This window comes from Nicotiana tomentosiformis, chromosome 2 (genome assembly GCF_000390325.3).
Source record: "Nicotiana tomentosiformis chromosome 2, ASM39032v3, whole genome shotgun sequence".
In the NCBI taxonomy this organism is placed as follows: domain Eukaryota; kingdom Viridiplantae; phylum Streptophyta; class Magnoliopsida; order Solanales; family Solanaceae; genus Nicotiana; species Nicotiana tomentosiformis.
In genome coordinates this window covers 156,711,239-156,735,699 of record NC_090813.1, presented here as the reverse complement: position 1 = coordinate 156,735,699, position 24,461 = coordinate 156,711,239, and the positions used below count along the sequence as shown (strand labels likewise).

At 39.5% G+C, this 24,461-nt stretch overlaps 1 protein-coding gene across 2 annotated transcripts; it reads right to left on the bottom strand.

Moving 5' to 3' along the window:
- Window positions 1-18,938: 18,938 nt before the first annotated feature.
- LOC104100119 (LRR receptor-like serine/threonine-protein kinase GHR1) lies at window positions 18,939-24,235 on the bottom strand. 2 transcript variants are annotated; one of them, XM_009607286.3, is made up of 4 exons: window positions 23,881-24,235; window positions 22,456-23,638; window positions 20,812-22,350; window positions 18,939-19,731 (listed from the first exon to the last, which is right to left on the bottom strand). In XM_009607286.3, exons 2-4 carry the CDS (start codon window positions 23,516-23,518, stop codon window positions 19,148-19,150), a joined length of 3,186 nt encoding a protein of 1,061 aa, XP_009605581.1. In that variant the 5' UTR covers window positions 23,519-23,638; window positions 23,881-24,235; the 3' UTR covers window positions 18,939-19,147. The 2 variants fall into 2 exon arrangements, with proteins under 2 accessions (XP_009605581.1, XP_009605582.1); XM_009607287.4 differs by having other exon boundaries at window positions 22,456-23,455; window positions 23,881-24,234.
- Window positions 24,236-24,461: the final 226 nt, after the last annotated feature.

The following is a 24,461-nucleotide window of genomic DNA, read 5'->3' as shown; positions in this document are numbered from 1 at the left end:
CAAATCTCCTCCTCCAAACCCATTCACCTGAAGGAGGTAACACCGGACTTCTAACTTGAGTGCATGCCGACAAGTTCTTTGCACAATTCGAACTTGTCTCTTGGTACCACTTTGGTCAGCATATCTGCATGATTCTCACTTGTAGAAATCTTCAAGACTTTTAGAGATTCATTCTCTACCATTTCTCGAATCCAGTGATATCTCACGTCGATATTTTTGGTCCTTGCATGGTACATGGAGTTCTTGCTAAGGTCTATTGCACTTTTGACTGTCACAATAGACGACATACTTCTTTTTATACAATCCAAATTCTTGAAGGAACAGTTTCAACCATATCATCTCCTTGCTAGCTTCAGTAGCGGCAATATACTCCACTTCAGTTATAGAGAGTGTGACATACTTCTAACCTCGACTGCCATGATATAGCTCCCCCTGAAAATGTAAACAAATATCCAGTAGTGGATTTTATGTTATCAATGTCACCTGCCATATCAACATTTGTATAGTCCTTCAAGATTGGATCAGATCCTCCAAAACACAAGCAATCTCCTACAGTACCTCTTAGGTACCTGAGTATCCACTTGACTGCTTCCCAATGTTCCTTTTCAGGATTTTCAAGGAATCTTCTAACAACACCAACTGCATGAGAAATATCAGGTCTGGTACATACCATTGCATACATCAAGCTTCCGACTGCTGAAAAATAAGGAACTCTAGCCATGTTCCCTTTCTCCTCCACTATTGTAGGACACATCTTCTTGCTCAACTTTAGATGACTAGCAAGAGGTGTGCTGACTGGCTTAGTATTCTTCATGTTGAAGCGTTCCAGTACACGTTCAATGTACTTCTCCTGAGACAGCCACAACTTTCTGCTTGTTCGCTCTCGAACTATCTTCATACCCAGAATTTGTTGTGCTGGGCCCAAGACCTTTATATCAAATGACTTGGACAAATCTCCCTTCAACTTTGCGATCAACCCCTTGTCTTTTCCTAAAATTAACATGCCATCCACATACAACAACAATATAATAAAGTTATTCTCAGAAAATCTTTTGAAGTATACACATGAATCAGAATATGTCTTTGTGTAAGTTTGACTTTTTATGAATGAGTCAAACTTTTTGTACCACTACCTTGGTTCCTGCTTCAACCCATAAAGACTCTTATTCAGTTTGCACACCATGTATTTCCTTTCATCTACTTCAAATCCTTCTGGATGCTCCATATAGATCTCCTCTTCCAAATCTCCGTGAAAAAATACAGTTTTCACGTCTAACTGCTCCACTTCAAGATCTAGGCTAGTTGTTAAGCTCAAGATTGTTCGAATAGAAGTCATTTTGACAACAGGTGAGAAAATTTCGTCAAAATCAATACCTTTCTTCTACTCGAAGACTTTTACCATCAATCGAGCTTTGTATCTGACCAACTTGCCATTTTCATCTTTCTTGAGTTTAAAGACCCATTTGCATTTGAGTGGTTTTTTACCCTTTGGAAGTTCAACCAGCTTGTACGTGCCATTTTTCTGTAGAGATTCCATCTCTTCTTGCATGGCTTTCATCCACTGGTTCTTTTCTGGATGGGACATCACCTCCTTAAGACTTTCTGCTTCCCCTTTATCACTGATGAAGACATACTATGTGGAAGGGTACCTGCATGACTCTACCCTTGGCCTCTATGATCTCCTCAGAGGTTGAGGTTGTTCTTCTCCCTGAGTGGGGTGCTCCACTTGATCGACATCAACATCAAAAATAAACCCCCTACAAAAATAATATTCATTGTAATAAAATAGGAATAATAACGTAGCCCCGAGATACAGTAATTAACAAGAATAAAAGAGTGACAATGACACCAAGATTTTTACGTGAAAAACTCTTTTGAATAAGGGAAAAACTACGGCCCCGAGATGAGCAACTGATATCACTATAGCAAGAAATTTTATACTTTGTACGTCCGAGTAAAATACTCCAAAGACCACTACAACACTCAAAAGAAATAACCCTCTTTTAATATTTTCGCCTCACTACAATATCGCTCACTCTCTATTTTTCTCACAGACTATTTTCTTATACCTTGTGTGTAAAACCTCACTCTTTCTTTCTCTCTTTGTTGGTGTTTAGAGATGAGAGCCGAAGCTCTCCTTTTATAGGCGGAACCTCACTCTCTCACGCCTAATATCTTTGACATTTTCCTCTCTACAAATTTGCAAATCACATAAGTGCCTACCATATTTGACACTTTTCCTTCCTTTTCTTCTTCATAATGGGGAAGGATCCCATAATATATCATTTTTCTTTGATTTATTTATGGGGATGTACCCCATAATTATTATTACTCATGTTAGTTATTGACCACATCCATGAAGTCAGGGTGACTGCAGGGTTTTGGATATTGAGGACAATGTCTTGGAATGAGATTTATTAAAAGGGGATTATGGTCCGAGTGAGTTTTTGGGAGATGAATTATAGAAGTATTTGGGGATTAGTCAATCCAATGTTCATTAGCAAAAACTTTATCAAGATGATCTATTATAAGTCCATTATTAGAGAATCTATGGTTAGACCATGTATATTTACACTCTTTAAATCCTAAATCTATTAGTTTACAGTAGTTTATGTTAGACCACAAATGAGCTACTCTTCTGCGACTTAAGTTTTACCTCCTAATTTCTCATTGGCTTTCATAACGTCATTTAAGTCACATCATATAAGGCATGCACCTTTATAATTATTAAAAAATAAATCCAAATTTCTCACACAAGATCTCGAACATATTTAGTGGTACTAGCATATATTAAAGAAAAAAGGCAAGAATATTGTTTACCCGAAAAACGGATAGAGTATTTGTACGTAGTTCTAAGGGTATGTGGTATAACTTGACACAAATCGTAAGAGTAAATAGAAATATCGAGTGTTGACTGTAGAGAATGAAAAATAAGCAAAGTTGAAAAGAGGATGATTTATGGATTAAGCAAGATGAATCAATCTATGAAGCTAAAAAATGATAACTCTTCAATATGGGAGTATATGATATCTCAGCTACAATGTATGCAAAACTTCCCTTTTACAGAAATATAGTCATCCTTTTTATAGTGGGGGATCCTACTTTAGATATAATTAAAAATACATAGTGGGGAACCCATGATAAATCAGCTTTTTCCTAATTCCCAGCAAGATTATTTCCCTTAGTGCGGCTGCAACGGCTCTTGTCTATGAGCGTGATCTTGATCGGACTCGGTATTGGTCGATATTGGTTGGTTTCTAGTTTTAGAGCCCAATGCAGGTTTGAGGTTGATGCTGACTCGGGGTCCGGTAATGACTTGGGCTAGGTATTGGTTGGCCACTGGCCCTTAAGCTTGATTCAATCACATCTCATCATAGTTCGATTCGGACCCGAGCTCAATAATGACTTCGAGCTCGGTATTTGATCTGTACCTGAAATTTGAAGCTCGTTTGTGCCATCTTCGGATCCATCTCGATATTATGAAGACTTTCTTCGATCCATTATGATCCCATCTCGATCAGTCGTACGAAGGCCGAAATCAGTTTCGACCGTATACAGATAGTCCCCTCGTTTCTCAGGAAGGATGTGGCATATACAAACCGTATACAGATAGTCCAATTATTACATAGAGAGAGCCCAATATGATAACGTTAAAACCGAAAACCGAACCAAAATAAACCGAACCAAAATTATAAAACCGAACTGAACTGAACTTATTTCAGTTCGGTTTCGGTTATTACTTTTACAAAATCGAAAATCAAATAACCGAACCGAATTTCTTAATGGCTTGATTGGATATGCACTAACGTTTACATCGAGGCAGACCATGACGTACGTGATAGCTATCCCGTCGGTTCAGTTTTCCAAGGCATTTAATGCGTGTCAGACGGTGATCGGCCATTGCTTATGTTGAACCGCCATTTCTCAATCTATAAATAGACCCTCCTTTTACCATTTATCACTTTTACATCTTCAATCTCCAAATTTTCCAAGTTCTTCTTCTGAGTTTATCTGTAAATCTGTGATTTTTTATTGCAAAATCTTTCTTCAAAAACACCAAATCTTTGTTACCTCCTTCTATTTTCGATCTTTAAATCCAAAATGGCGAAAACATCAAAAATCATTCCTTAGAAAGAAAAAGCTTCTTCTTCACAGTCTGACGCCGACAAAACACCAGTGGAGCCACAGCCTAAGGAGTGTGTTCCTGGGGCGTGCGTTCTTACCTCTGATTTTAAGATCGACAAAGGCTTGTTGGTTCCCGGCCGATGTGAGCCAGTATCAAGGTATATGTGTTCGATAACCAAGGGGTACCTCGAACAGATAAGGAAAGATTGCAATTGGGAGAATAAAGAAGTAGTAATCCCGACTCCTGAAGAAGATATCACCACTCATGTGAAAGGGTTTTTAAGCGTGTATACTTACCCTTTCATGTTAGGCAGTTAGGTCCTCTCGACCCTGTTATTATTGATTTCTGCCATCAATACCAAATAACCCTAGGCCAGATCCATCCTTCTTTTTGGCGGATCGTTATTTTGACTCGTTTCTTCGTGAAAAAAATCAAGGGGATGTCTTTCACCCTCGACCATCTCATTCGATTGCACTACCCTCGCCTCTTTCGAGGTGGGTTAATAAAATTTCAGCGTCGGACTACCAAGGTTCTGTTCTCGAGCATAGACAAGGACAAGGATCGAGGCTAGATGGGCGGGTTCATTTGAGTAAAGACTTCGGACCTGATTTCATCTGAAAAGATGCCATTTCTTGAGGAGTGGAACATGAAGCGTTAGTGTAATTCTGTTGTTATATCCTACTATTTAGCCCCTTCATTTCTTCTTCACCGACATCCCCCTTTTGTGATGCAGCGGTTTCTTGGATGCCCGGTGCAGTTCCTGACCTCAAGAACTGGGTATGGGGTCTAGTTTCAACCTCTACATATGCCGAGCGCTCATTTCGTGATTTGTCAAAGGGCCGATGGGAGGCCAAAAATCATGATAAGCCTTTTTCTCGTATCTTTGGTAGTTCGAACGAGATGTTCTCCATATATTTAAATTAATTTTCTTTTATGTAGGCCTAGGCAAAGATGCGGTTTTGAGGGGCCCGTCCGTTGAGGAAGAGGCTTCAGCCTCTATTCCAAAACCGGTGAAGGATAATAAGAGAAAAAGGGCCTCCGCTTCCGAAGATCCAAAACCGAAGATGAGGATGGCTCGTAAGTCGAGGAAGAATACCATCCCTTTGACCATAGAATCAGTTCTACATCTAAGGGATGATGACGAAGAAGAAGAAGAAGAAGAAAACAACGGGTCTGTGCTGGTGGCTCGAGTGAAGAAAATCATCGATGCCCCAAAGGCAGCTGAATCGATGGTGATTTATAAAGCTCCGCCTCGGACTGAGGAGATATTGGAGGAAGGTTCGGGTAGAGTCCCCGAATCGTTAGATATCGAGGATGCTTCCCACCGAAGTCAACAAACAGTGGGTATATCAGAAGGGTCCGGTCCTGAAGTTCTCCGAACTGAGGAGAACGCCCCAAGTGAGTCGCTTGGGGCAATAGTAATCGGAGACTTGCCTACTCTCCTTGCCTTTTCCAAAGGGGCGATTCGGGAAGTCCAAGCTTTGGAGGCCCTCGAGATAAACCGGTCTCATGAAGGGGAGGACCCCTTCTGTGATTTTTTACTGGAGTCGAGGATGTTGTTAGCCCTAGCGATGTGTCGGGCCTTTTTTGTAAAGTGCAACAAGCTCTAAATCGGGTAAGCTCTATCTCCCTTTGTTGATACCACTTCCATGTTTGCTATTCTTTTCTAACTTCTTTTCTTCTTTATTTGTAGGCCGTAGCGGTTCATCGAGAAGCATGTTCTCGGTCTCGAGCTGAGCTGCGTCGGTACGAGGCCGACCTCCGACGGGTCACGGAGGAGAGGAATGCCCTTAGACTCCTCTTCAGACAAAGGGAAGAAGAAATCAAGGACCTCCGAGCTGAATTAGCCAAGGCTCAACAAGACAAGACCAGCCTAACCGAGTAGGTAATGGTAATCTTAAAAACCCATGGGCTCGATTCTGGACCGGTGGCTAATATTTCGATCTCACGGCTACAGCACAAGCTTGAGGTTATTGGAAAGTTTCGTGAGGAGGTCGATATGATAAGGGCGGAGACCTTGGGATGGAAAGATGGCATGGACCGTCTTGCCGCAGAAAAAGAAACTGCTTGATCTCAATTATCATCGGCCGAAAACCAACTTCAAAGCATGAAAGAGAAGAGCTCGGTTCAAGCAAGAAAAATATATGAGCTCGAGGCTCGGTTGGACTCCAAACTTGCCAAGGCCAAATCTGACGCCGAAAAAACTAAGGCCAATGTGGATGCATTTGTGGCTGTCTATCGGGCCGATACTAAAGCTGCTCAGGTATAAGCAAGAGAGGTAGTCGAGATCGCTAACACTTGAGCATATTGGGTTGCTGAACTTGCTAAATGCTGATCTCGGAGGGAGACCCTCGAGGAGATCCATGCTCGAGGTTTCGATCTCATCGGAGAAATAAAAATGGATAAAGAGCTCGAAGCCGATGTTGAAGCCTTGGATGATGATGATGATGATGGGAGCAAGAGTGGGTCCGAGAGAGGGGAGGAGCCTGATGGAGAAGAAACCGACCCCGGAGATAACCAAGAAACTTAGCCGTTTCCATTTTTGTTTTTTGTGTAGGGTCCTGTTCGGACATTGTAAACATTCTTGTATATATATATATATATATATATATAAAGATATTTTATTTTCCCGACTTGCCTTTGTTTTATTCTCTGCCTTGTGAAGATTTTGTTTCATTCATGCCTTATGAAGGTTTTCATAAGGCTTTAGGCAATTTGATTGAATTTGGACCTTGTAGCCTTTATAACCGAGTGAGTGCTTGCTCAAACTCGAAATAAGGTAGCATGTAGGCTTAGTAGTCGAATCAGTGATTGCTCGAACTCGAAGTAATATAGCTTGTAGGCTTAGAGGTCGAGTGAGTGATTTGAACTCGAAGTAATGTAGCCCATAGGCTTAATGGTAGAGTGAGTGATTGCTCAAAATTGAAATAAGGTGGCCCGTAGACTTAACAGTCGAGTGAGTGATTGCTCGAACTCGAAGGAATGTAGCATGTAGCCTTAATGGTTGAGTGAGTACTTGCTCGAACTCAAAATAAGAGTAGCTCGTAGGCTTAGTAGTCGAGTGAGTGCTTGCTCGAACTCGAAGTGATATAGCCCGTAGGCTTATTAGTCGAGTGAGTGTTTCGAACTCGAAGTAATGTAGCCCGTAGTCTTAATAGTCGAGTGAGCGATTGCTCGAACTCGAAATAAGAGTAGCTAGTAGGCTTAGTAGTCGAGTGAGTGCTTGCTCGAACTCGAAGTGATGTAGCCTGTTGGCTTAGCAGTCGAGTGAGTGCTTGATAGAACTCGAAGTGATGTAGCCCGTAGGCTTATTAGTCGAGTGAGTGATTCGAACTCGAAGTAATGTAGCATGTAGGCTTCTTAGTCGAGTGAGTGATCCGAACTCGAAGTAATGTAGCATGTAGGCTTAATTGTCGAGTGAGTGCTTGCTCGAACTCGAAGTGATGTGGCCCGTAGGCTTATTAGTCGAGTGAGTGATTCGAACTCGAACTAATGTAGCTTGTAGGCTTAATGGTCGAGTGAGTGCTTGCTCGAACTCGAAATAAGAGTAGCCTGTAGGCTTAGTAGTCGAATGAGTACTTGCTCGAATTCGAAGTGACGTAGCCCGTAGGCTTATTATAGGGGTGGGCATATTTCGGTCCGAAACAAAAAAAAAATGACCGAACCGAAAATATTTTTATTTCGGTTTCAGTTATTCGGTTTTTTCGGTCGGTTTTGGTTTAAAATTTTAAAATTTTAGTTTTTTGGTTCGGTTTTCGGTTATTAATTTATTTGGTTCGGTTAACCGAAAAACCGAATTATTAGCAAACTAACAAATATTTGGTTGGTTTCAGTCTTATTTACCGAAACTTTGAAACAAAACCAATAAATTCGTCAGTCCAATTATTACATAGAGAGAGCCCAATATGATAATGTTCAAATCAAAAATCGAACCGAAATAAACCGAACCGAAATTATAAAACCGAACTGAACCGAATTTATTTCAGTTCAGTTTCGGTTACTACTTTTACAAAACCAAAAATCAAATAACCGAACTGAATTTCTTAAAACCGAACCGAACCGACCGAACACCCACCCCTAGCTTATTAGTCGAGTGAGTGATTTGAACTCGAAGTAATGTAGCCCGTAGGCTTAATGGTTGAATGAGTGTTTGCTCGAACTCAAAATAAGAGTAGCCAATAGGCTTATTAGTGGAGTGAGTGCTTGCTCGAACTCGGAGTGATATAGCCCGAAGGCTTATTAGTCGAGTGAGTGATTCGAACTCGAAGTAATGTAGCCCGTAGGCTTAATGGTCGAGTGAGTGCTTGCTCGAACTAGAAGTGATGTGGCCCGTAGGCTTATTAGTCGAGTGAGTGACTTGAACTCGAAGTAATGTAGCCCGTAGGCTTAATGATCGAGTGAGTGATTGCTCGAACTCGAAATAAGAGTAGCATGTAGGCTTAGTAGTCGAGTGAGTGCTTCGAACTCGAAGTAATGTAGCCCGTAGGCTTAATGATCGAGTGAGTGTTTTCTCGAACTCGAAATAAAAGTAGCCCATAGGCTTAGTAGTCGAGTGAGTGCTTGCTCAAACTCGAAGTGACGTAGCCCGTAGGCTTATTAGTCGAGTGAGTGATTCGAACTCAAAGTAATGTAGCCCGTAGTCTTAATGGTCTAGTGAGTACTTGCTCGAACTCGAAGTGATGTGGACCGTAGGCTTATTAGTCGAGTGAGTGATTCAAACTCAAAGTAATGTAGCTTGTAGGCTTAATGATAGAGTGATTGCTTGCTTGAACTCGAAGTGATGGGGCACGTAGGCTTATTAGTCGAGTGAGCAATTCGAACTCGAAGGAATGTAGCATGTAGCCTTAATGGTTGAGTGAGTGCTTGCTCGAACTCGAAATAAGAGTAGCTCGTAGGCTTAGTAGTCGAGTGAGTGCTTGCTCGAACTCGAAGTGACGTAGCCCGTAGGCTTATTAGTCGAGTGAGTGATTCGAACTCGAAGTAATGTAGCACGTAGGCTAAATGGTCGAGTGAGTGTTTGCTCGAACTCGAAATAAAAGTAGCACGTAGGCTTAGCAGTCGCGTGAGTGCTTGCTCGAACTCGAAGTGATGTAGCCTGTAGGCTTATTAGTCGAGTGAGTGATTCGAACTCAAAGTAATGTAGCCCGTAGGCTTAATGGTCAAGTGAGTGCTTGCTCGAACTCGAACTGACGTGGGCCGTAGGCTTATTAGTCAAGTGAGTGATTTGAACTCGAAGTAATGTAGCCCATAGGCTTAATGGTCTAGTGAGTGATTGATCGAACTCAAAATAAGAGTAGCACGTAGGCTTAGTAGTCGAGTGAGTGCTTCGAACTCAAAGTAATGTAGCTTGTAGGCTTAATGGTCGAGTGAGTATTTGCTCGAACTCGAAATAAGAGTAGCTCGTAGGCTTAGTAGTCGAGTGATTGCTTGCTCGAACTCGAAGTGACGTAGCTCGTAGGCTTATTAGTCAAGTGAGTGATTCGAACTCGAAGTAATATAGCATGTAGGATTAATAGTCGAGTGAGTGCTTGCTCGAACTCGAAGTGATGTGTCGCATAGGCTTATTAGTCGAGTGAGTGATTCGAACTCAAAGTAATGTGGCCCGTAGGCTTAATGGTCGAGTGAGTGATTACTCGAACTCAAAATAAGAGTAGCATGTAGGCTTAGTAGTCGAGTGAGTGCTTCAACCTCAAAGTAATGTAGCATGTAGGCTTAATGGTTGAGTGAATGTTTGCTCGAACTCGAAATAAGAGTAGCCCATAAGCTTAGTAGTCGAGTGAGTGCTTGCTCGAACTCGAAGTGACGTAGCCCGTAGGCTTATTAGGAGAGTGAGTAATTCGAACTCGAAGTAATGTAGCCTTTAGGCTTAATGGTCGAGTGAGTGCTTGCTCAAACTTGAAATAGGGTAGCCCTTGGGCTTCGTAGATAGTCCCCGAGTGAGTGTTGCTAGAACTCGTTGATTTTTCGGTTGGCAGTCCCCGATTTATGGGGTAATGGTCGTCCCTTAAGCTTGTTTGCATAATAGATCTCGAAATAGAGGAACATTTCTTGGATATAAGATATCGGTAAAGAAGAAATTTTTCTTTGTAAGTCATTATACATGTGTTCATATTTTGTGTCACGGCTCGGGCCAACTACATGGGCATGGCTCGTTTGACTATTTGGCCCTTACAATTTTTTCCTGTCGAGACCCTGTTGCCATGAAATAACAAAGTAACTTCCTTTGCACCGTACTTGATAATCATCGTTGATATATTCAATGACAATGGTATGCCCCCCAGTATTCGAGGTTGATTGTAAGGAGGCCTCGGATACTGTTGAATTGTTCCAAGTTAGCACGATTAATGGTTGCCTCATTAAAAAACCTTGCCGAAAAAATCATTTGGGACAAAACCTGTCTAAGGGAAAAAAGAGTGCAACGCATGCTCTCTGGCCTAAAGTCTTCGAGTTGAATAATCCATCCATGTCTTTGGTCGAACACCTGCAAGGGTTAGTTTCGAAATATAATTGAACAGGGGGGTCGTACCTTAGCAGTAGTATCATTTTAGTCGTTTATCACACCAAACTTGTAGGATTTCCACTATACGACCGGTATCGGTCTATGACCGAACTCTGTTCTCGGTTAGTAGCCCTTATAATAACGGACCTAGAACCCCACTGGTTGTCTTCGACTCTTATTTTTGACTAATATCGATTGTGAACATCGGCCCAAGTAATAGTTGGGTACGCGATCAGGTTATGCTTTAGCCGTCGTGAAGCCATCGAGCTTCGTTCATTTAGACCTTGGGTGAAAGCTTGAATAGCCCAATCGTCTGTGACCGGTGGTAGATCCATTCGTTCCATTTGGAAATGAGATACGAATTCTCTTAGCATCTCGTTATCCTTTTGTCTTACCTTGAATAGATCCGACTTCCTGGTCTCGACTTTTATGGCCCCGGCGTGTGCTTTTACGAAAGAATCTGCAAGCATAGCAAAAGAATCGATAGAGTTAGACGGTAAATTATAATACCATATCGTTGCTCCCTTAGTCAGGGTTTCACCAATTTTTTTCAATAATACAAATTCGATCTCATCGTCCTCTAGATCGTTCCCTTTGATGGCACATGTGTAAGAGGTGACATGTTCGTTGGGATCGGTTTCCATTATATTTAGGAATCTCGGACATGCGAAACTTCTTTGGGATCGGTTTAGGAGCCGCGCTTGGGGGAAAAGGCTTTTGCATGAATTTTTTGGAATCCAACCCTTTCAACCATTATTTTAAAAGGTGTTGGCGTAAGGCGAGGAATTTTACATATGCCTCGGCGAGGGTAAACCCCGAGGCGCGGGGCATAAGCCCCATAGGTATTTAATTTTTAATATTTTATAAAATAATATAATGACAGTAAATATTTATAAAAAGGTAAAATTGCATAAAAATTGAAGAAAACTATATATATGTGTGCTCCATCCCCACAAAAAACTAATCAAAACAATCTATTATACGTTACTTACAAGCACAAGTAATTTGAGTCTAAAAGAATAAAGTTTTCTATATGGAGGAACAAAAAGGATGATTAACCTGCAATTTGAACTTTGAATTTACTGTTATGAAGAAGAATGTAGTTCTCTTTGTATTTGTAAAAAAATAAATATTCGTTGCTTTTGGGAGATATTAGCAGACTAGCGGACAAGATAAAAAATTGAAAAAATCATGAATTAAGGCTTAAATTAATAAAAAAAGGTCTTTACTTTTAAATTTAATACTTTTGAGTTCCTTTTTAAACCTTTTGAGTAATTACCAAACTGACTTTTGAGAATTTGGGTATTATATGAAGGATAATTCAATAACTTTTGTTTTAATTTGAAAAAGTCTCTAGGGCTTGCTCCTTACTAAAAAAAATGCGCCTCGAACACGCCCCGAACGCCCGGGCGTACGCCCCAAATTGCGGTGCGCACACCTCTTGAGACTTTCGCCTCACACCATCGCCCCGGGGCATTTTTGGTATGCCTCGCCCCATAAACGCCTTTTAAAACAGTGCTTTCAACACTAGTGGTGCCCCCGGGATCTGATCGATCCTGGAGTTATATGTTTCCATTTTTTTATCATTTGCTTTGATCAGTTTTGTGAGTTTCTCGAGTATCTTAGCAATTTCGGAATTAGTCCTCGACTCGTGCTCATTTGATCTTATTATTGCTTGCTCCGTTCTGTGGGTGATTTCTCGGGGTAGACTGGGCTCCGGCCTGCTCGGTACCTGGGTATGACTCTGCAACTGAGCTATCGCTACTTGTTCAGCTTGCAACAATTCGAAAATCATACGCAACCTGATTCTGTTTTTCTCAACGTTATGGGTTTCTCGAGCTGCAGATCGAGTACCACCATGAATGCTATTTTCAGGTTTAGAACGTAGGTTTGCCTCAATAGCCATATGCGAATTAACGTCTAATGGTACTTCGACTCGAGCTCCAACGGCGTCGACAAGTAGCCTTTCGGCCCTGGGCGTCAAGTTGTTGTTCTTACCTTGAAGGCCAGCTTCGTTGTCGATAGGTAAGGCCATTTAATTGAGAGCTCGTCGTTGCTAATCCGAAATCAAAGACACTTCCAAAAACACGCGTAAAATGGTGTATTTTTGCAGATTCGTATCAAATAATCACTATTATCCTTAGCCCCATGGTGGGCGCCAAACTGTTTATCCGAAAAATGGATAGACTTGAATTTGTACGTAGTTCTAAGGGTATATGGTATAACTTGACACAAATCATAAGAGTAAATAGAAATATCGAGTGTTGACTGTAGAGAATGAAAAATAAGAAAAGTTAAAAATAGGATGATTTATGGATTAAGCAAGATGAATCAATCTATGAAGCTAAAAAAGGATAACTCTTCAATATGAGAGTATATGATATCTCACTTACAATGTATGCAAAACTTCCCTTTTACAGAAATATAGCCATCCCTTTTATAGTGGGGATCCTACTTTAGATATAATTAAAAACACATAGTGGGGAACCCATGATAAATCAGTTGTTCCCTAATTTTCGCCGAGATTTTCTCCCTTAGTGCGGCTGCAACGGCTCTTATCTATGAGCTCGATCTTGATCGGACTCGGTATTGGTCGATATTGGTTGGTTTTCAGTTTTAGAGCTCGATGCGGGTTTGAGGTTGATGCTGACTCAGGGTCCGGTAATGACTTGGGCTCGGTATTGGTTGGCCTCTGGCCCTTAAGCTTGATTCCATCACATCTCATCATAGTTCGATTCGGATCCGAGCTCGATAATGACTTCGAGCTCGGTATTTGACCTGTACCTGAAATTTGAAGCTCTTTTGTGCCATCTTCGGATCCATCTCGATATTATGAAGACTTTTTTCGGTCCATTATGATCCCATCTCGATCAGTCGTACGAAGGCCGAAATCAGTTTCGACCATATACAAATGTCTAATAGGGGATACCTCTATAGTTGCATGGGTTTTCTGGTTCCTCATAACAAAGTTATGAACATTAACCGTTGCATGATCCCAAAGAATGACCATACCACCTGCTTGACCTTCTGCTAGCACCTCTATCATCTCAGAGAATCCAAATTCATTCAATAGAGGTACGTGATTCTGCATTCAAATTTCTAGAAGAGCAACCATGCAAGGCTTATGAGTATTCATCAAGTTCTTAAAATTTCTCCCGAAGTCCTCATTGTTTTCGCCCCTTATATTCCAAATGATGAAATTTGTAGCATGATTTATGTTAAAATTTGGGTTGTGAGGGTTTCAATTCCCCCATTGTCCTCAAATGAGGAACATGGTTTCTTCTTATGAAAGAACAAGGATCATCGCCCTGATTCCCACTTTGGGATCTTGAGGAGGGCGAATGTCCATTGCACACTTGTAGAACGTATTTGGACAGGCAAGAATATGTCTTTTCTTCTGTATCTCCCTAAATAGAAAGACTTTTACTTCGACTAGATTTGATAATTCTTCCATTGACTCTCCCACTGGGTTGATATACTCGTTCATTTCTTCTTCTACCCGATTGCCTTTGTTTGTCTCTACTGGCACAACTGGATTCCGGTTCCCCATTTGTCCTACAATGTTGTGGTTCTGGTTTTGCACCTAAGGATGCAAAATTTTCCATTGCATGAGTATGGGATTCAGAGCTGTCAGTGCTTCTGGAGGGGAAAAGGCAGATTCAGACCTAGCTATAGGTTCTGTGGTAGGATAGGGACAGGGTTGAAATATGGACGGAGGTTCCATTGTACTCTCATCTCCTGAACCAAGTTGAGGTTCATGGATGGAGCCAGTAGGTGTAGTATATTGTTCACCCAAACATAGTTCATGTAGTTTCTCATGGCTAGGTGTAAGCCCTCGGACACTAGTTGAGCTAGGCATTGTGAGTTTTGAACTAGGATCACACTCTCCTGACTATTGATTGTGACATTGAAGCAAAGTGCCCTCCCCTCTATCCATGATAGTGGTTGGTGATCCTGAGGCTGAGGCATGGGTGGTTGAGCATATATCACTGGTAGGTTTGGTAGTTGTTTTGGAAGAGGGGGGAGGTTGGCCATGTTTTGGAGACGTTGGTACGGAGTATTTGGATTAATCAAAATTTCCGTCGATGAGTTAGAGGAATTCTCAGCATTGTTGGTTGTGGTATGAAACTCATGTAAAGAAGAGGCACTAGTAGAGTAAGGAATGGTTGCATCTATTTGCATGGGTTTGGGGTGGGTTAGCGTAAGAGATTTTGCATGCTTAATCTCTGGCACATGGTTAGTGGACGAAGCCATTTGTTTAATGGAGAGGTTTTGAGTGGACAATAGTGTGCATGATGATCAGACATTATATATGTTAAGGCATAATGATGGATTAGCTGATCAGCAAATACTAGAGAAGTTATTAGGAATGGTAGAGGGATTCTTGTTGATAACCAAGTTGGAAGCATGGTAATTATCCCTCGCATACGTCTGATTTGTCAGTAGCTTTGGTGGCCACATTATCATTAGACGTGTCATTATTTCCTATGGGAGTGTATCAAATTAATTTTTGAATTAGTTTCTTGAGTGGTATTTTCCAAAACCATATGCTCTTCCTCCATTACTGAAGAGCAGTTTTTGGATTGTAAGCTTCTATCGCTCATAGATTTTGTTTTATTAGCTAAGATTACTTTCTTTCAGGAATAATAGATGAAGAAGAAGAATCTTTGCTGACATATTTAAGCTTTTGAGTAATGATCGAGATACTTACTTTTGGATGCATTAAATACTTTTAATATTTATACCTGCCTCTATAGCCAATACCACTATTTGCCAGCCCTCCTCATTATTGTGAAGAGAAGTAGGTTGATGCTCCTATTGGAGCATTTTGAGTTTTCTCTTTTGCTGGTTTGGTGGCCCCACATTGGGCAGTTGTATGGCCCAATCTCCCACAAGACTTGCACATTTTTCTCCTTCATAGACTATTTGTTGCTTATAAGCTCTAATAAAAATGAATGGTACCACAGGTTGGTCGAGTGGTAATTCAACACACGACCTACGATAACGCCCTGGCTCTAAGTGTAGCTGGTGTGCATGCCTCTATCCTTAGTAGTTTGCCAATTATATTACCAATTTTTTGTAGAATGATTTCATCGTAGAATTCAGGCGATCGAACACATATATATTGCTGTATAGGTCTGTTTGGCTTCCGATGAAACAAAGTTAGGTTCCCACCGTTGGGCTGAAGAAAGTGGCCAAAGATGAACCATCGATCGACCATTTTGTAGAGCAGAGTTCATGCTCTCTTCCTTTTGGAATTTTACAATAAAATAGTCCGCTCCTAAATCGATTAGGGGAAAGTTTTTGTCAACTTTCCATAATTCTTGAATTTTCTTCTTTAGGATTTGGTGGAGGATAGGTTTTCGTTCAAGTTTAATTATTAGCGATCGAGAACTTCCAAGGTTGGTACATGCAGGGGCGGATCTACCTTATGAGGTAGGGGTATCACGGCACCCGCTCGTTTCGCTAAAATTCTTACTATGTACATAATATCTCTGTGAAAAAACGTATATATGGATAGAGTGGCACCCCAAAGTCACAAAGTGGAAGCGGGTGCCATTGGTTCAGTCTTCCCTTTGGAGGCTTTCTTTGGCCTCATGAATGCAAGTTCGATTCCCATTTTTTCTACTTATTAAGATTTCCTTTATTTTCAGTTGAGCCTAGGGCCTCACCTCTTTTCCTTCTTTTTCGGCTCTTTCCCTCATTTTCTTCCTTTTATTACTTGCTAAGTCTCTCTTCTTCATTTTTTTAACTTTCAGTCCTCATTTTGTTTCTATCATTATACCTTACTTTATGAACAATTATTTTCTATAGGTAATTTGAATTGATTTTAATTAGCATATAATTTTTTTTATTTTTAATGAAACGATATTAATGTATATATTGGAATATAATTTGAGTAATATCTTCTATTGGGTTTTGAAAAAAAATTAAAAGGCTTGATTGATAGTCGTTTTGAGTCGAATATCATATGTTGAATGTTGAAGGTTTTTCTTTGAAAATAATTGTCATATAACTCAACAATTAAGATGGAAAAATAAACAAAGAATAATACAAGTAAATTAATCTAGTCAAACAAAGAATATATAGTGTAGTTAAGCTACTCTTTAAGCAAATATTTATATTGGAGTCGCTCTTTCATGAAATTTTTTTTTTTTTTTTGCATTTTTATTTAGAATGTGTTTAAATTAAGCGTAAAAAATTTGAACTAAAATCGAACTTATTTGCTTTGTGAATGAAACGCCTATTCAAATTAACCAAAAACTAAGCGAACCGACCCATTATTCCTAATCTGTTTTTGTAGCTACTGACATGTATACTGTATGCATAACATGGTGGCACCCGCAACCTTCGAATCCTGGATCCACCTCTGGGTACATGCATTGCAACATTCTCTAATAGTAATATTCTCTCGTACCAAACAATTAAAATAAATAATTTTTTCCTTAATTTTCTTTTGGCTTGACGCTTTTTAATTGTTTTTATAAGGAGGTTCAATAGGCTGAGAACAAAGTGATACTATGCTCAACAGGTGAACAATATACTTCGAGTCTCGAAAGGCTAAGAAGTGGATCGAAAGTCTTGTACAATCAACATGGGAAACTGATGTATTTTTTTTTTTAAACACTCTCTCGCATGTATAACATATGAACAGAACGGAAGAGAAATAGTTGTGAAAAGCGAACTTATAATTACGCCAAAAGCTGATAAAAAAGAAAGTGAACTTACGAGCGAGAAAGCGAACTTATCAGATTTATGTGAAAGAATCAAAACAAAAGTTCTAAGAGAAGGGTGATAGTTATAAACTCCTTTAAAAAGTCTTATACTAAAGTGACGCAGTTGATCAGACAATTAATATCTATCAGATCTTTGATTCTCGGTTCTGTCATCATTTGGGATCGAAATAACAAGTCGTCATGCAGAAGCTAACAAAATAAACTTTAATTAACGATAAATCAGACAACAAAGAAAAATATATTAAAATATAATTTGATCAATTGAACTACACATGAGAAAACTATATAAAGCAAAAAAATTATCAAGAGAATAATCTCCCCTACATTGTGGATGCTATTGTGTGAGGAGAAAGATCTTCAATTTATAGATCTCTAAAGCTTTTCCTCCAAGAAAAAGATATGCCAAATATGAAAGAGATCTATACTTTTAGGAAAAGTAAAATTAATTATGGTAAATCTTCTACCACTCCTTCAAGTAATAAGTAAATTCAAATATGGACAGAAAATCAGCACATTAATCTCATTCAATTTTTTATTCTGAGCAAAAAAGAAGCTAAAGTTAAGATTCCTTTTAGTGTTAGCTTTGCAGATAAGATAAAGAAACGCTGTTTCTCCTCGTGATTTCCTTGCATTTGGCTTTACTTTAGGAGACTCCTTTTAGCGCTGAGGCAACTTCACATATAATTTGGCATTTGTGAATTTATACACTTAACAATGATAGTAACATTTTTTTACGTAAGAAATCTAAAATTTTGGCTAAAACAGCCGAAAATTGTTTCACATTTTTGCATATAGTTGAGAAATTAAGGGAGTCATGGTTGAGGCGAAAGATGATAGAAACGGCAATTTTCCAACTTGTTTTCTTTGATAAGTAAAGAAACTTATTACTCTATCCGCTTTATTTTTATGTGGAACTGTTTGATTAAGTTTAGAGTTCAAGAAAAAAATAACTTTTAGAACTTATAATCATGAGCATGTCATTAACTTATTTCTGTGACCAAAAAAACATGTGTGTACGCAGACCTTACCCTCCAATAGACCCTCGGCATCCTTCCCTCCAAGAACTCCCCACCTTGCTCTTGGGGTGATTCGAACTCACAACCTTTTGGTTGGAAGTGGAGGTTGCTTACCATCACAGCAACCCACCTTGTCAGTAAATATAAAATAGAAAAGTTAAATTTAAATTATTTTTAAATATAAAAATGGTTCTTTTTTGGGGATAAAGATAAACTAAAAAATTTGGCGCACTACAAAAGATAGTTACAGTACACCGACAACATAAAGATTTTTACACCACCAAGGTAGTTTAACGTGTTAGGGCAGGTAACACCTTTTTCTGTCAGATTAACAACTGATACCAATTACAAAGAGTCACCTCTAATTAATTAGTATCTTTTAAGTAACCTGATTATGTTTAGAAAACTTTTATATACCACTAAAGCATAGAACTTAAATTCCTACCGAAAATATTAACGTCAACCTTCTAAGAGTGATTTGCGCAATCAACTGAACTAAGATTTTAGACCTCAATTATTACCCTTTCCTAGAAAAGTCAACGTACTTGGAAAAGTCAACGTAAAGTAAAGGTGTAATCTTTCAGCAAAAAGGGGAGAAAAAGTTGTATACATTTTAAATATGTCCCCAATTTACAACAAACAATGGTTAATAAAACTAGCCCATTCACACACTAAACTTCCTAATTCTACAATTCAAAGGGAAGTCAATGAGCTATTTGATTCCCAAAAGCAGAGCCAAACATCTGTTCACCAAACCAAAATAAGCAAACTATATAGATGAAAGGTCCTCATATACAGTCTTAATACCTGGCCTCTCGGATACAGAACGTATGCACCGAAGAGCTATTGCAAGAACCTCCTTCATTTGCTTCTCCATTACTGGATTTCCCATCTCAGCTGACAATGCATTATCAAAACAATCCGACCCTCGACCTTCTGCCACCTTCAACCTTACCCAGTCGGTCAAGTCCACTCCCCCATCTTCACCTGAAACCACATCACCTGCACATTTCCCAGTCATGAGCTCCAACAAAATGACGCCAAACGCATATACATCTGATTTGAAGGAAGGCAGTGGTTTCTTGGATGCGGCCAACTCTGGTGCACGATAACCCAACACTCCAGCATCAAGAATCTGTTCTATTGTCCCCGCTTGAGTCATAAGGCGGTGAAGGCAGTAATCAGCAACTCGTGCATTAAGATCAGGACCATCCAACAAGACGTTGGAAGCTTTAAGGTTTCCATGCGGAACCTCGCGGTCAAAATGGAGATAATTCAGGCCACGTGCAATATCAACTGATATTTTGAGTCTTAGGGGCCAGGTTAGGGGTGGACCTTTTCTTCCAGGACGATCTGCAAAGGCACCGTACATTAAAGATGTATATTAAACAACAACAACAACAACAACAACAAGAAGATACCCAATGTAATCCCACGTAGTTGGGACATTAAAGATGTATATTGAGAAACCATAAACTATGCAAACTAAAAACAATAAATTGTTACCAGGACAAAGTTATCTGTTTTTCTTTTGATGTAAATTCATTAATGTGGGAAAAAATATTTTGTATACAAGAAGCATACCAAGCAGTAGAGAACCTACAACAAAGTCATCTGTTTCTAAGGGCTCGTTTGGTACGAGGGATAAGGGATAATTAATCCCGGGATTAAATTTGAGATGAGTCTATCCCACGTTTAATTGGGATAAAATCGTGGTATAACTAATCCCGGGATTATAGTGTTTTATTATCCCCATGGGAGGGTGGGATAACTAATCCCGGGATAATTAATCATAGGATAACTTGTTTCCCAACCAAACGATCGCTAAAGGGATGATATGAAAAATTAATCCTTTTTTTATGATTTACAGAAGAAAAATTGTATGCTATTCTAGGTAATCTCCACCAAACTAATCCAAGAAACAGAAAGTAGTCTCTACCAACACAAGCCATGAATCAGAAAACAGATAATATATTTGTACCAATTAAAATCTTGGAAATTAGGAATTCAGTTACCAAGAAAAATTGTATGTGCAATTAAACACAAAATACAAAAGCTCCAAATTTAGCATAATCTGAAAAGATAACTCTGTCTAAGAGAAAAAAACGAAATTTCATGAAGAGTTATTTGTGGAGCCTTGCCATCAAAAGAACAACAGTAACCCGGTGAAACAGACACGTTGAGCAGGTAGAAACACCAATACTGAAAGTGCTTTAATGTGTTTCATGCTAATGCAGACTGAGAAAAGTTTATGCACCACAAGAACTGTAAAATATTATCAAATTAACAAATTGTTTGCCATGAAATACAAAAGGGAAATCAAAGAAATATCAAAGAAGCAAAGGCTAAAAGCATGTTGTGACTTATATATGTTATAGTGAACCACATGCATAAGATGAGCTGGAAAGTGGAATGCCGGAAGATAAGGCTTACCATAGAGAAAACTTGCTAGACTTCCAGGAGATATGTAATCTGAAAGAATAAGCTTCTCATGTTGTGTGGGTCCCCAGTAATAACCTCTTAATCCGACCACATTTGGATGCCTAATATTTGCAAACTTTTTAGCCTCCTTCGTGAAATCCTTTCTCTGTTTTGCCACTCCTTCTCTCAGCCATTTCACAGTCAAGAGCAACCCGTTATCCAGAGTTGCCCTGTAAGACGTCCCATGGCTGCTTCTGCCCAAGACTTCAGCTGGGGCCCGAGATAGTTCCTCGGCCGTAAAAGAGATTGTATCATCGAGGAAGTACAGCTCTCCTGCCAGACTATCTGGAGATCTCACATCCAGTCTTGGAAGGCTTTCAGCGGTATATGAATCACCGGACTCTGGTGACCAAGTGAAATGACTGGCTTTTGAAGGGGAGAAACCAGTTATAGCTGTCATTTTCTCATCAGGACTAATTATTTCTGATGATGATGCTTTCCGTGAAGTCGCAACATCCTGTGCTGAAACTACTACACCACCAGCACCTTCTCTACTGCTAAAAGCAGAAGGAGTTGATTGAGCATGACGCCGGACATCTTTGTCCGTAACCTGTGCCTGAGGCTTCCTTGGTGCCCGTAAGTATATAAAAATGGCGAGCAAGATTACAATAACAAGAACAACCACACAAGAAACTATTATCACCACTTTGATAATTGTTTTAAGTTGCTTGTTCCTATGATTTTCTGTTGAAGCTTGACCAGATCCCGAGGGAGGATTTGGAAATTGAAGTTCAGAGTTGCCTGGGTAGAAAGATGACAAGGGAAATTTTCTCAAATTATCAGGGACAACACCAGAGAAGTCATTGAGCGATGCATTTAAGCTTTGGAGGCTGTTTGGCAGGTTCTTTGGCAGTGGACCAGTGAAATGATTCTCTGAAATGTCTAAAGAAGTAAGAGAACTAACATTACCTATGGAAGTTGGTATAGATCCAGACAAATTATTTCCTGCTATATCAAGTACTTGAAGCGCAGTCAACGACCCAAAACCATCAGGAAAATAACCACCGAACTGATTATGAGAAAGATCAAGAACACGAAGCTTAGGAGTACTAGCCGGAGGAGAAAAATCAATGCTTCCAACAAGTGCATTGTTTTGTAGGTGAAGTTCTTCAATAGTTGGCAAAGTTAGTAGAGAAGTAAGAAGAGGCCCATCCAACTGGTTGAAACTGAGATCAAGGACTGTGGTCTTAGGAAACTGTGTGATAACTTTTGGGAGAGTTCCAATTAGGGTATTGTGTGAAAGGTTGAGGTGATATAAACGCAGAAACTGAGCTGTAACCTCAGGGATGTTTCCACTCAAACGGTTTTGGCTGAGGTCAAGATATTCAATATTCCCCCATTTAAGCATTCTAGTTAGATTACCTTCGAACTGATTATTCGAGAGATCAAGCACCGCAGAACTTCCAGTCACGAAGGGAAGTTCACCAGAGAGAGCATTGGAGGATAAGTTAAGAGTGCGCAATGTTGTCGATGTTATCATGCTTGTTGACCCTGCAAAATTAAGAGATTGTGAAAAATAGTAAAGTAACTGTTCTAACAACAACTAGCAACAAAAACAACAGGAGGATTTGAAAATTCATGTACTCTGCATTTTACCTGTGAGGTTGTTTCCACTTAAATCCAACTCGGTGAGAACCAATGCATCTCCTTTCAAAAGATCATTGGGGATAAATCCAGAAAACTGATTGTTGCCAAGTCTAAGGACCTGAAGATCATAAACAAAGTTGAAACTAGGTAATTCCCCTGACAGCTGATTGTAGCTCAAATCCAGAACATTCAAGTTCCCAAATATCTGAGCCTCATTGACAAGTGAGCCAGTAAGCTGATTATGGCTAAGATTTAAATACTTGACCGACTCAGATATCCCTGGCAGAAATTTCTGCTGCTGAGAAGCAGAATTCACTAGTAAGTTTCCACTCAAGTCAACAACAGTTGCAGTAGTAAGCAGCAAGAGTTGTGGATCCAAATTGCCATCTAGCATATTTCCGTGCAAGTCAAGCACTTCAAGATTTTCCATCATCTCAAATCCTTTTGGAATTTTCTTTGTGAATCCATTAACAGATAGATTAAGGTATACCAAGCCTATCAATTTCATCAAAGATGAAGGTAGCGGCCCAGAAAAAGAATTGTGACTCAAGTCCAAAGATTGGATTGATATGAGCCCTGAAATTGTGTCCGGTATTGGACCGGAAAAGTTATTACCAGCTAACGACAAATTCTTTAAGCTCCCTAGTTTTCCAACGTCTGGCGGTAAAGAGGAGGCGAATAGATTACCCGACAGATCGAGATACTCAAGGCTCTTGAAGTTACCTATGTTGTTAGGAATTTTTCCAGCAATTGAATTGTTTGCCATTGAGAGCTTCACAAGCATTGTGAGGTTAGCAAACACACTCAAATCTACATCAGCAAACAAGCCCAAGTTGTCAAGGACAACTGCTGCAACATTGCCACCATTACACATTATCCCATTCCAAGAAGAAGGGCACCCATTGAAATCAATGGATTCCTCATTCCAAGATTCAAGCACAAACCCTGTTGGATCATGCTCTATACCTTTCTTAAACTCAAGCAGTGCTAATATGTCCTGGGATGGAAGCTGCCCCATTGCAGAGCCAAAATAAAGAACAAAAAACATCAAGAACTTAATTGAAAGCTTCATTCTACCACCACAAGAAGCTTCACTTGAGCCACCACAGTGCACTAAGAAATATTCTAGTTTCCAAATACAACTTTCCCTCAACAAGATATCAATGCCACTACTCCTACCACTAAGCTTCAGCTAAAAACAACACAAAAATACCCAGTACCCAAATCAGCAATTACCCTCCTTCAACTTAAGAAAAACCACAGAACCAACTTTGTCTTAAAGAGTGACAAAGATTCAAGAAAAGCACATTTCTAAGAAAAAGATCAATCTTTTAGCTACAGAAGCGGAACAGAGGCAATGAATGACAGAAACAAAGTATAAGATGTACTTTAAAAGATCTAACAGATGAGGCAAAAACTCGGCATTTTTCTTACCAAACAGCAAACAGCATTTGCCACCAAAAATTGAAAGCAGTCCTTTTCAAAGATTCAAGCTTTACAGCATGTTAATTCTTCTTCTAGTAAATGTTACAGCTTTGAAACAATGTGACACCTAAGATTTGCTTACATATACTACTAACTTTTCTTTTTTCTTGTTTGCATTTAAGCTGGCATTAAATAGAAGAAAATGGAATGGACCCAGAAAGGTTTTGGCCTTTAGACAACTTGATAAGTTCACACAAAATGAACTTCAAGAAAGGACCAAAAACCCTTCTTCCCACTGGTAAAAAAATAAACACTAGTAAAACCCTATTCTGTTTTTCAGACAGTATATGTCTCAAAAACCCAGAATGGTATTGGTAGTGACACTTTACTTTTGTCTCAACATGGTGGTATTTCTCTCTCTTACAACTTTCTCTCTAAAAACTTTTGTTTGTTTTGAGTTTAATGTCATGTTTGGTTTGGCCGGAAAAATCTGTTTATTTTGATAAATATTTTTTCAAAAGTACTTTCGAAAAAATAATTTTAAAGAGAAACAGTTTGTGTTTGACTAATCAATTTAAAAAAAAAATTTG